Source organism: Dasypus novemcinctus, chromosome 3 (genome assembly GCF_030445035.2).
Source record: "Dasypus novemcinctus isolate mDasNov1 chromosome 3, mDasNov1.1.hap2, whole genome shotgun sequence".
Classification (NCBI taxonomy): Eukaryota; Metazoa; Chordata; class Mammalia; order Cingulata; family Dasypodidae; genus Dasypus; species Dasypus novemcinctus.
This window is the reverse complement of record NC_080675.1, coordinates 59838153-59851418: the sequence shown is the minus strand read 5'-3', so window position 1 is coordinate 59851418 and position 13266 is coordinate 59838153. Positions and strand designations below refer to the sequence as shown.

General features: G+C 42.3%; 1 protein-coding gene and 1 pseudogene across 3 annotated transcripts in view; one reads left to right on the top strand and one right to left on the bottom strand.

Moving 5' to 3' along the window:
• The window catches only part of NID2 (nidogen 2), a 97542-nt gene that overhangs the window by 35298 nt on the left and 48978 nt on the right, over positions 1-13266 (bottom strand). For all 3 annotated transcript variants that reach the window (XM_004454082.5, XM_004454083.4, XM_012523536.4), the window contains exons 9-11: positions 8033-8176; positions 7179-7307; positions 5311-5454 (exon numbers count right to left, since the gene is read on the bottom strand). In XM_004454082.5, the coding sequence (XP_004454139.2) occupies positions 5311-5454; positions 7179-7307; positions 8033-8176 (417 nt within the window). The remainder of the gene's footprint in view (positions 1-5310; positions 5455-7178; positions 7308-8032; positions 8177-13266) is intronic.
• LOC111763133 (U6 spliceosomal RNA) lies at positions 161-257 on the top strand (annotated as a pseudogene).

Below are 13266 nucleotides of genomic sequence, written 5' to 3'. Positions count from 1 at the left end.
TGGACACAGAGAGCAGACAACAAGCAAGCTGCATGGGGGGGGGGGGGGCGCATAAATAAAAAATAAATACAGACACACAGAGCAACACACAGTAAATGGACACAAAGAGCAGACAGCAAGCAAGCCACAAGAGGGGATAAAAAAAAAAAATAAGTGAGCAGTGCTTGCTTTGACAGCACACATACTAAAATTGGAATGATACAGAGAAGATTAGCATGGTTCCTGACATGCAAATTTGTGAAGTGTTCCATTTTTTCAGCACTAATACATAGTGTTAATAATAGGATGGTTTGTGGGAAAAATAGACTAATTATAATCTATGGACTATAGGTAGCAGTAATATTATGATGATGTTCTTTCATCATTTGTAATAAATGTATCACGACAATGTAAGGTGCTGGTAGTAGGGTGATGTATGTGAATTCTATATGGTGTGCATGATTGTTTTTTAAACTCACAATTTCTCTAATAAAAAAAATAAGTGAGGAACATGATATTAGAAACTGGAAGGAGGATCTTTGTTATGCAGTAGCAGAAAGCTTAGAAACACGGGCTCCTGCAATTTGTGGAAAGCAGAAGATATACCTGATGAATTTATTTATCTAGCTAAGAAATCTCCAAGCAAAGTGTTGAAGATGCTGCCTAGTTTCTTCTTGCTGCTCATAGTAAAATTTGAGAGGGACGGAAATTGAGTGAAGGACTATAAAACAAAAGGGAAAGATGACTTGATGATTTTGAGAATTTTCAGTTTCTCCAAATAGAAATGATGCCAAAATTAAGACCTGGCTGCTGTGCATTGCCAAAAAAGCCAGGCCTATAATAATATCTGATTTAAAAATTTTTAAACATGGTATAAAGATAGCCAAGGTGTAGCTACAACATTTTCCCCCTCCCCCTCCCTGCCCTGCTGTTTTTGCTGTCTGTGTCCATTCTCTGTGTGATCTTCTTTTTTTTGTCTTCTCATTTTTCTCCTCCAGGATTCACTGGGATTTGATCCTGGTGAGCTCTGATGTGGGTTCCCTGTCCCCTGCGCCACCTCAGTTCCTGGTTTTTGCTGCACTTCACCTTGATACTCCCTTTCGCCTCTCTTTTGTTGCATTATCATCTTGCTGCATGACTCACATGCGTGGGCACTGGCTTGCTGCATGGGCACTTGGCTCGCCATGCGGGCACGCACGTGGGCACTTGGATCACCATGCAGGCACTGGCTCACCGTGTGGGCACTTGACTCACTGTGCGGGCACTCGGCTCACCGTGTGGGCACTCGGCTTGCCATGCCAGCACTGGGCTCACCCACAGGCATGCTTTCTCTTTTTCTTTTTTACCTGGAGGCCCTAGGAATTGAAGCTGGATCCTCCCATATGGTAAGTGGAAGCCCTATCATTTGAGCCCATCTGCTTCCCTACAGCATTTCGTTTAAACCTCAGAAAGTTCCAAGGATCAGAATATCCAGCCAAACAAAGGATCCTCTAAAGCAGGAGTTCTTAACCTTTTTTGTTCTATGACCCCTTTGCCAGTCAGATGAAAACCACAGACCCCTTACTAAGTCCACACTATATTGTGTATTATTTAATAAATATATCGCACCCGCACCAACACATCCCCACAGGAATAATGTTTTTAAAATTTCAATTCAAGCTCATGGACCCCTTATTAAGAACCCCTGCTTTGAAGAGATGAAGAGTGTACCTCACAGATCCTCTGAATCAAACAACAGGGTCTCAAGGAAGCTTAATGGTGTTTGTCTCTCAACTATCTCAGTAGGAGCCTGAGGTAGAGAAGGACTTATCGCAAAAAGATTAGTGGGTGTGACTTTTGTGCGGTGGTGTGAACACTAACAAAATTTACAGAAGACCCACATAGTTTTGTAAAACATTGCCAGCATGGACTGAGAGGGATGAGAAAGTAGAAAATAAAAGAGGTTATTGGACATCTAAACTACTGGCAGGAAGCAGGCTGAGAAAATATTCAGGGGCAAATGTGCCTTACCTTTCACAAAAAAGGAAGGAAGCCTTAGAAGATGGAACCAAGAACTTAGAGGGTGAGCCAAGAGCCACAGAGGATTAATTCAAGGCCTTGAAATCTACCTAAGAAATTTTCAACATTGCCCAGCTGGGTTTTAGAACTGCTATGGAGCCTTTGTATCTCCCATTCCTACCCTTTCTTGAGCAGGTATGTCTTTAGCTGTTATCCTGTGCCTGCCCCACTACTGAACATGGTGTAGATGAAAGAGATAACTTGCCTCTGTAGTTGCCCAACTCTGTAGATTATGATCTCATGAAGCTGTACTTAAAGAACTATATCTGAGGTGCTTTGTCCATACCTGGATCTGATTTAGATAAGAATCTAGACCAGGGGTTCTTAACAAGGGGTCTAGGAGCTTGAAATGAAATTCAAAACAGCATTATTCTTGTGGGGATGTGTTGCTGTGGGTGTGATATATTTATTAAATACATAATAGAGTGTGGACTTAGTAAGGGGTGCATGGTTTCACCTGACTGGCAAAGGGATCCATGGAACAAAAAAGTTAAGAACCCCTGCTCTAGACTTTGAGCTGATGCTACAATGAGATGAGACTCTTGCAGATCTTGTGAAGTGAATGCTTTTGCATATGGGAGAGACAGGAATCACTGGGGCCACAGGTAGGCAGCCTAGAAGAAGCACCCCAGTGATCCCTGTCTCCTGGTATTTATGGCCTTGTGGAATCCCTCCCCTGGAATGATCTGCTTCTAACCAATAGAATACAGCAACATTGAGGGGCTGTCACTTCCAGGACTCCGAAAGTTAAAAAAGATTGTGACATCCATCTTACTAGCAGACTCTCTCCTGCTGATTTTGAGGAAACAAATTGCCATTTTAGGAAAGCCTTCATAGTAAGGAAATAAGGCCAGCTTCTGCCAATAGCCAGCAAGGAACTGAAATCTCCAATCCAACAGTCCTCGAGGAACAGAATCCAGACAATAACCATGAAAGGATTTTCCCCTACTGAGCTTTATGATAAAACCCCAGACCTGCCAGACACCTTGACTGCAGCTTTGCAAGAGATCCTAAAGCAGAGGAAGCATAAGCCATTCCCAAAGCCCTGACACACAGACTCTGTTGTTTTAAGTTGTTATGGGGTAATCTGTTATGCAGGAAAAGCAATTGATGGGCTTGGCATATTTTTTAAGTATGTAGGTTCTATAGAGAATCCCAAAGTAGAGAACAAGAATTAAAATAGAAGCAATTCAAAATGACGGAAGTCAGCAAAAGGATCAAAATAAAAAAAGAATGGCAATGCTCTAGGATTCTAAACGTGGGAAAGTAGCCATTTTCAGGTTCTTAATATGACCCTAGAAGTTAACCATAGTCCTGCAAGACAAGACGAAATTAGAAGAAGAGAGAAAGAATGATTTTAGAAAGGATTAGGGCAAGAAGCATCTAACCAAAATTAACACTCTGATTATTAATATTCATCACATCTAGGCAGAAATTAATTTCAAATTCTTTGCTTTAATCCAAAGACCCAAGGAATTAAATATATGAAGAGTACCATCTCTGCTGACCTGAAAAGCCAGATGCTTAAGCATGTCATTCTGTAGACCAGATTTTTCTTTGTCTATGCATTATCATTTCTTAGAGCTTGTGCTGGTAGTGAGCAAATTAATTGAATGACAAGCACTACAAGGGTGAAAAAGAGCATTGGTCCTTCCATGGGCTAAACCGAGGAGTCTGTGCACCTGGCCCTGACTCCCATATCTGTAAAAGGGACTCCTCAGCTGTAAAGGGTATGTCTAGCACAGATGGCACTCCTTGGCAGCTCAAGTGGGACAAGAAAGACTTGACCTCTCTCTAGAGCTAGAGATGTTTATTAGAGAGATTCATGGTTTTGTTCCATGATTGGGCCAAATACCAGGAACACAGGAATCCAAACGAGGGTGACATCCTTCAAAAACATCACTAAAATATCTGTTTAGTGGAAAAAATCAGGGTGAACTGAGCCACAGCTTTGGGTTATTTCAACATTTGGGTTGTGTGTTTTGAGGAAAACTATACCAATGGTTTCTGTACCGCTCTTTCATAAGAGCAAGGTTCAGACAATACCAAATAGCCTGTTAACTCCGGAAAGGAGTGGAGGGCTGTGTTGCCATTATGCATTTGTTCCATCACTAACATATGGCTTCAGCCTGCTTGTCGACTTAGCCAGTCTCACTGAAACCAAAGGGAAAAAGGAATGGGGGAAGGGAAGGAGTCAAACATCTGGCGAGCAGGGCAGGGAGCCCATGCTTATAGAGCTACTATGTAGCTCCCAGGAGTTACAAGGCTGCTCTCAGCAGATGAGCTTAGTGGGCCCGTGTGCATGGTGGCAGATTGAAAGAGCAATTCAAAGAAGGGGGCGTGGGGAAAGCTGCCTTTTAGGTTTATATTCCCCAAAGAGATCCTTTTCCGTTCCAAACCCTTTTCCCACCATTCTCACATTCCCAGTGTCACATCTTACCATAACTTTGTGCATGTAGCTAACAGACAGCATGAAATTGAGTATCAACCAACTGCATGCCACCACCAAGTTTGGAAAACCTCTACTGGTTTACGTAGCTTTCCTGCATAATTCCAATACTAACGTTCCATTAATTATAGTTTTATGAGCATTTATATTTATACCCAGGGAATTGTGTGTAGATTAAATAACAATGCCACACATTCTATTAATTCTGACAAAGTTAAATTTGAATAGTTAATCCTGCATTCTGGTTTAGTGGTTTTTATAACATACTGTATGAAGTCTTAAAAATAGATTTCTGGGAGAAAATTTTTGAGTAATTAAGTTTGTATTAATATCCTTTTGTATGTGTGGAGTTCTCGCTCTTTTTTTCTAAAGAGGAGCGAGGTGGAAAAGAGAAAGAATTGTATCTGTGTTTAGAGCCTGCTTAAACTACCACTTCAACCAGCAGAACAAAAAAATTGGGCATGACCGAAAGGGTTGAATTAAGTCATAACCATAGAGAAGGAAAGACTGAGACTTCAAAACAGTAGAATATACGACTTTTCCTAAGTTCCTCCAATCTACGCTCAGCTCCAAAGAACAGACGCTTACAAGCAGGCAGTGGCTTCCCAGCCCTCAAGGAAATGTCTCCATAAAATGCTCGCCCACCCGTCCTTGGCCCTTCGTTCTGACTCGAGGGACAACCTTTTTGCTTTTCTCTTCTGGTGATGCCAAGACTGTTTGAATCAAGGGCAGGGAGCGGTCCTTTCTGGGGGAGTCCTGCTTCTGTGGGGATGGGCACCCAAAGCGACTTTCCCGAGTCTCGGGGGCTGACCTGCAGGACTCACCAGTGCACTGGTGCCCGTCCCCGGTGTAACCGGGCCGGCAGGCGCAGCTGAACGTGGCGCCTCCGTGGTGAAGGCACCAGGCCTGCCCAGCAGGAGCACAGTTGTGACTGCCATCCTCACAGGGGTTGGGAGGTGGGGCGGTCACTGCAAAGAAAAGAAGGCAAATATGTTTAAGAGTCCAGGCCTGCAATGGGGGAAGCCGTGTTCCTCACAGCATGGTCTGTGGACCTACAGCATCAGCCTTTTCTAAAGAAATATATTCCTATACATTTTGTGAATATTCGAGTCTGTGAACTACCAAAAAATAATAATGCAGTGAGGTATAATTATTAAATTAAAATGACCTCTAGAGAACCTTACTGAATACCAGGTAATAAGCAGACAGTGGCCAAGCGACAGATGCCAGTCCATCTCATACCCCCGTAGTTGGCCTTGCATACCAGCCCTTCTACTTCTGAGGGGCAAATTAGTGACTCGGAAGCACAGGATTTATTGTCTGTTATTTTTTCTTTTTAAATCCTCAGATGTCAGGGATCTACTACAGTATCACTAAGTATTTAGCAGAAACTAACTCTATAATGGATGGAATTTGATTCAATACATGGTTTGTGCAGGCACATGTAATAAGTGGCCTATTTTTAACATTTTAAAATGAAAATATTTGGAAGAAGTTTTTGTTTGTTTTGATATGATCATTTGCTATAGCAACCATAATTTCAGAACTGACCTTCTGAACAACTTTCTTTCATAATCTATAAAATGAACTCATGGGGGCTTGCAAAAAATGCAAGTTCTCAGGCCCCATCCCAGACCCAGGAAATCAGAATCCGCATTTTAACAAGTTTCCTGGATGGTTCTTATACATATTAAAGTTTGAAAAGTGCTGGTCTGGGTTTATGGTTAAAATAATATGCATGTATATCAGTCATCAAAATAGTCCTTGGTTAAGCTTATAACTTCCCTGAGGAATGCTGCCTAGTGCACACGTGCACACACACACACACAGTTACTATCACTACTATTTTTTCATCCCACTGCATTAAGAAGTATATTTTCTTTATCATCATCTAGTTCCATCAGTGGGGTGTACTTGGAATTATAGTTCTTCTGTATCCAAAGTATTTTCATCTGAAAAATGTGTCTCTTACAGATGAAGTTTCTTGCCTGGTCAAGTGGGGCAATCACCTTCGAATTAAAAATCCACTTCATTCTAATGTGAGAAAGATTTGGCCTTTATTTAGAGCTGGGAATGTTTACTAGAGAGGTTCATAATCTTGTTATGTGACTGGGCCAAATATTAGGACACACGAGAATCCCAACTGAGGGTGAACATCCTTCAAAAAGCAAAAGCATTTTCGGGACATTGGAATTGTCCTGAATGATGTTGCAATGACAGCTACAGGCCATTATATATTTTGTCATAACTTACAAAATTGTGTGGTATAGAGAGTAAACTATAATGTGAACTATAATGCATGCTTAGTGGAAACGCTCCAATATGTGGTCATCAATTGTAACAAATGCACCACGCTAACGAAGGATGTTGGTTATGTGGGAAAGTGTGGGAGGGATTGGGAGGGACTTATGGAAATCCCCTATATTTTGTATGTAACACTTATATAATCTAAAGTTTTTTATTTTTTATAACTATTTTTTTAAAAACCCACCAAAACACCTACTTAGGGGGAGAAAACAAAAACGAAACAAGGATGAACTGAGCCATAGCTTTGGGTTATTTCCATTTAAATTGTGTTTTCAAAAATACCATATAGCAGGGCTTCTGTACCGCAGAAACAGAAACATTAATGAATTAAAAGAACAAGGTTCAGCACTATTTTAGCAAAAAGAGAATTGGTTTTGGCACTCACAGATGCAAGTGTGCCTGTCGTCTGCAAACTCATAACCGCTCCGGCATTCACACCTATAGCTTCCCAGCAAGTTGATACATATGGAGTTGGGGCCGCAGCGATGGAAGCCAGTTGCACATTCGTTTACATCTAAGAAGAAATGAAAACAGAAACTTCTGCTTAAATCTAGGGTCGCAGAAGTGGAAGGTCTCAACACTCAGTGTTTTCTCACCAGCATGAGGTTTAGCGGGACTGATGGAAACAGCAGGTAAACAAAACAGGAGTAAAAATGTATTTCCCTGGACCAGATAGGGATGCATATTGCAAGATCATCATAAACAATAAAAACCTACTTCACACCATTCAAGTGTAAGCCACAGGAAAACACTTTTTAAGCTAACTTTCTAAGAATTCTTTAAACACTTAAGAAATATTGAACATTTAGGGAAAAAACACAATGTAAAATGTTTTCTTTTACGAAATAATTTCTACCACTGCTTTTTTGGCCTAAAACAGGCAAAAGAGACTCAATGTCTGAAGTTTAAAGATAATCAGAAAATTTACATTGTAGTAAATCTAAGAACTGTTTAATTCAGGCTCAAAATACAAAACTTAACATCTCAAAAAATTCCAGGAATTGCAATAGATGTTCTGTTTTCACCAGTCCCAGCCCAAAATGCAAATCTCCAAACTATCTTTTCAGACCTACCCAGAATATGCTTTAGTTTTTAAACAATTGTTTTCACACTAATAACTGCTGAACCCATTGATTAGAGGGAATAATTAGGAAGAAAGATAATGTTTTTTTAAAAACTAGAATCAGCAATGTAAAAACAAGGACCACATACAAGCAGCACAGAGAATACGGCTCTTACCCACACAACTCCGTCCATCTCCCTGGTAGCCAGGCGCGCACTCACAGGTGTAGTCCACACCTGTCCCCGGATGGCACTGGGCTGTTGTGTCACATGTGTGGCTCCCATCATAGCAGGGATTCACTGTGGTGGGGTCTGAATCCCCTACATGGGTGAAGAGGAAATAAGAAACAAAAGCAGAGTCTTCACAATCTGCTACTGTAAAGAGCAGACATCCATGACCCAGAAGGAAGGCGATTAGAGAGTCCTTAGAACCGATGTCTACTTGCCTGTATTTTGTGGCACACGTGGCGACCTTACAAAATTAACATACAAGGTTAGGGAGAACCATCTGAATATAGTGTTATATTCCAGAATGGCTTCGTCTTGCTTACCAGCCAGACAATTAACATTTCCTTGTTTTCAGCAGGGTCCGTGTCCAAGGAATAAAGATATCCCACACGTGGCATCGTTTCACTTTCTTTTTATTTTTTATTTATTTCTCTCCCCTTCCTACCTCCCACCCCTGCCAAGTTGTCTCCTCTCTCTGTCCATTCTCAGTGTGTTCTTCTGTGTTCGCTTCTATTTTTGTCAGTGGCACTGGGAAACTGTCTCTTTTTTTTGTTGCATCATCTTACTGCATCAGCTCTCCGTGTGTGTGGTGCCACGCCTGGACAGGCTACACTTTCTTCGTGCAGGGCCGCTCTCCTTATGGGGCGCACTCCTTGCGCGTGGGGCTCCCCTATGTGGGGGACACCCCTGCATGGCACGGTACTCCTTGCACACATCAGCACTGCATGTGGGCCAGCTCCACACGGGTCAGGAGGCCCTGGGTTTGAACCCTGCACCTCCCATGTGGTAGGAGTATGCTCTATCAGGTAAGCCGAGTCTGATTCCTGCTTCACTTTAAACTACTTTTACTCTATCATCTCTTGTGATTTTCAAGATAATTCTGTGCAGTGGGCTGTCTTCCCCATTACTGGGAGTTTTCACAGATAAGGAAAGGGAGTGAGAGACATTGGAAACCTTGCCTGACCTCACAAAGTTAGGAGGTGGTTGAGCCAAGGACTCCAACCCCAAATTTCTAAATTTGGCAATTGTCACTAAAATTCACTAATTTTATGGGTCAGAATTCAATTAATGAGAAAATGTTGCTTTTTTAGGATTTATAAGACCAAGTAAATAGGAATGACATTTGCATTATTTATTCTCCAGGATTAACCTTGTCACCAACCCACCCATGCACAGGCAGTGATGACTGTTAACTGTTAAATCTGAAATCTTGCCTGAAGAACTTCATTCCTAGATACAACATAATAGCTAATGTGTATTGTGCACTTAAAAGCCAGGCACTGTTCTAAGCTAGCCCATTAAATACTACTATACTATGAGGAAGTATCATCATCATCCTCATTTTTACTATAGCACAGCGAGTCCAGGGAACTACCCGAGGCCACACAGCAGAAGAGATGGAGCTGGGATAAAGTCTAGGCAGCCTGGCTCCAGAGCCTATGTTTGTTTTTAAAACTTTAAAACTTATTGTTAATTTTTTAAAAAATTCTTTACATTTTATTTTTAATAAAGGTAATTAATACAAATACATAGTTTTCAGAATCGAAGAATTTTAAAAGCCTTCTAAGGAAAAATAAATGATATTCCTGTTTTCTCTTAGAATATCTTTTTTAAAGATTTATTTTTTATCTCTCCCTTCCATTCCCCTCTTCCCCCCAGTTGTCTGCTCTCTGTGTCCATTCTCAGTGTGTTCTTCTGTGTTCACTTGTATTCTTGTCAGTGGCACCGGGAATCTGTGTCTCTTTTTTGTTGCGTCATCTTGCTGCATCAGCTCTCCATGTGTGCAGTGTCACTCCTGGGCAGGTTGCACTTTTTTTGTGCTGGGCGGCTCTCCTTGTGGGGCGCGCTCCTTGCGCGTGGGGCTCCCCTACATGGGGGACACCCCTCATGGCACGGCACTCCATGTGCATCAGCACTGCACATGGGCCAGCTCATCACATGGGTCAGGAGGCCCTGGGTTTGAACCCTGGACTTCCTATGTGGTAGGCGGATGCTTTATCTGTTGAGCCAAATCTACTTCCCAGAATATCATTTATTTTTGAGTGAATGTTTGAGACAAGAGCTGTGCCAAATAGTTCATATCCCTAACAGGAAACTGGCTCAGAGTTGCCCAAGTGATTTGTTTTTACACTTTTTTATATTAAAGTTAATAGATAACAAAGTACATTACATTAAAAAACATAAAAAAACATAAAAAACATAAGAGGTTCCCATATACCCCACTCCCCACCCCCCCGCCCCATCGTTTTTGCAAATTGTATTTTTTTTGAAGATATATACATCACAAAAAAATGTTACATTAAAAAATACAAGAGGTTCCCACATACCCCCAAGCCCCACTCCACTCCTCCCACACCAACAACCTCCCTCATCATTGTGGCACACCCACTGCACTTGGTGAACACATTTCGGAGCACGGCTGCACCACATAGATAATAGTTTACCCTGTAGTTCACACTCTTCCCCAGTACATTCAGTAGGTTAAGGTAGGATATATAAAGTCTATAATCTGACTCTGCAATATCATTTAGGACAACTCAAAGTCCCAAAAATGCCCCCACATCACATCTCTTCTTCCCTCTCCCTGCCCTCGGCAACTACTGTGGCCACTTTCTCCACCTCGATAATGAACCCATAGTTTTCACCACTTTGTTACAATAACCATCAGAGGAGCTTCATAAAATTATCTAGTTTAGGCCAGTGGCACAGAGATGAAGATGTTGGAAAGAACCCTGGGCATCAAAATGGGATGAATACATTAACTTTGGACATCCCCAAATTTATCTTCTTGATTCTACACGTTTAAAATAGGAATAAAAATAATACTCATATCCGTTTGACTGAACTGCCGAAAAGAATAAAGAAGACCCAATACAGTGTATTTGAAAAGCGATTTCCCCACTGACAGCCCAGCCCAGTCCTCAGTGACTGCACTCCTTCCACTTTAGCAGAGCTAAGTATTCGTCCTCCCTTGAAGTTTTAGCTTGGCCTCCGTCCCTAGAATTCTGATCTTAGATTTGCAAGATTTAAGGAGTCCCGTCCCAGGTCTCCCACGGCCTTACTGTAGCCATCTCTGCTACTGCTCGGGCTCTGTGTTATCACGGCTTGGGCTTCTGCCTTGCCCATCTATGCCTGAGCCCTGTCTTGACAGTCAGCCCAGCATGCTCCAAGTCCTCTCTTCCTCTCGCCAGTGCTGTCACTACCCCAGAAACCAGCACGTTGGTATCTGTAGGCAGACTTGGGAGGTACTGTCCACTTTACCTTCCTAGTAGCACCCTGTGGCAGTTTGATATTATTGAGGAATTCCAAAAAGAAATACTGATTATGTCTGCAAACTGGTGAGTTCCTCTGGGAGTGATTAAGTTATGATTAGGGCTTTGATTGGCAATGTCAGTAGGACATTGAGTCCCCACCCACCAAGGGGGCAGGGACTCACAGAGAAAATGACAGCTGGAGTCTTGAGCTGGAGCCCTGGGAAGTAAGCACACAGAGGAGCTTGGTCATTAGGAAAGAGGGAAGGCCCCAGGAAGAGAGATGAGTTATTCGCCTGACAGTTCACAGCTGGCCTTGTAGAGAGAGTAGAGCAGCCGAGCCCAGAGAGACGCCTCGGGAGAGAGATGAGACTTATCCCAGCCTACAGCTGATATTGGAAAGACCTGGGACCATGGAGTCTTAAGAAGAAGAGGAAGGCTGAACCCTTGCAGACATCAGCAGGCATCTTGCTCCAACACGATGGTAACAGACTTTGGTGGGGGAAGTAACTTATGCTTTATGACTTGGTAACTGTAGCTCCCACCCCAAATAAATACCTTTTATAAAAGCCAAGAGATTTCTGGTATTTTGCATCAGTACTTCATTGGTTGACTAATACACACCCCCTCTTGGATTCCCTATCATTCTACTCTAACCCATGTGTGTGAAACTTGCTGCAAGTAACGCCTTGCCTGGCCCCCAGTGCTTGCTGCTGTCCCCTTCCTCCAGTGCTTCAGGGTGTCTGGCCATCAACCTGTGCTTGCCTCTCTGCCCAAGTCAAGGCCCTTCCAAAATCCTCTATCAGTCTGCTGTGGACTGGGATGCCTTGGCTGCGTGCCAGATGGGATACATATGCTTTCTGATAAACTCCTACCATCCATGTTTTTTAAAAACAAGAAATCTGTTTTTATTTTATTTTACTTGACAAAGTGGTTGGTCATATCCTAGAAAAAGGTAGAAATAAGTAGGGGTGAGAAAACAAGCTTTATATCCAGATGCTCATGGGAGAGAAGGAAGAAATCTTTGGAAAAAGGCACCAGCGCTATCACTCCAAGAGGGCAGGTAACATCTATGATGAAAACTGTCTTATTCTCTAGATCCTTCTGTGGCCAATGTATCAGCTTGCTCATGGCCTTTGATGCCTCGATGACCAGGAACATACTTTCCCTGAATATCCGTTCCTTGGGAAGCTTGATTGATCTTCTCAAAACCTTTTCTGTTGGAATATTTCTTGCAGAGGTCATTTTCCATTCATTATCTTTCTAATTACCAATCCAGTCTGTCATGCTTTTGCTGACAAACTTGCTCTCTGTTCCAGTGATGCATTTATCTGTTTTGGCTTTATTGCTTATCCCGGTGCAGTGTGGACTGTCTGCAGTTCTGCTCTTTGGTTTGTCTGCTGTCCAGAAACCCTTTCATATTTTTGTTCTCCCAAATTCCTCTGGTAGCCCCCTGGAGTCTGGTCTAATGTACAGACTTAATCATTATAGCATTTAGTTGAATACACAGTACTGATCATTTCTATGGCGCCTCACAATAAACTCTCAGTCCTTGGCCTCTGTGAGAACACTCTCCACAATGGCTCCAGGACGTCATGTTGGCCTTTCCCCATAGGATCGCTCAGTGTTGTCCCAAGTGTCCTGGGGGTGGGCTGGGGAGTGGGGAGTGTCTATGGTCTCCCACCAACTACTTTTTAAGAAATACCACAGTGTGCAGCTTCAGTGGAATGTTCTCATGTTACTGCTCATATAATTCCATTATTGCCTAAAGGAGGCATATTCTCCTATTACTGCCCAAGGAGGAGGCAATAATAGGAGAATATGATTCACCTGTCTCTTTGGTTTACTTCAGTGACACTGTCTGGAATATGGGGTAACACAATCTTCATGAAAAAAAAGGTACAAACAGCTCCAGCATTTTTAAGCATTTTT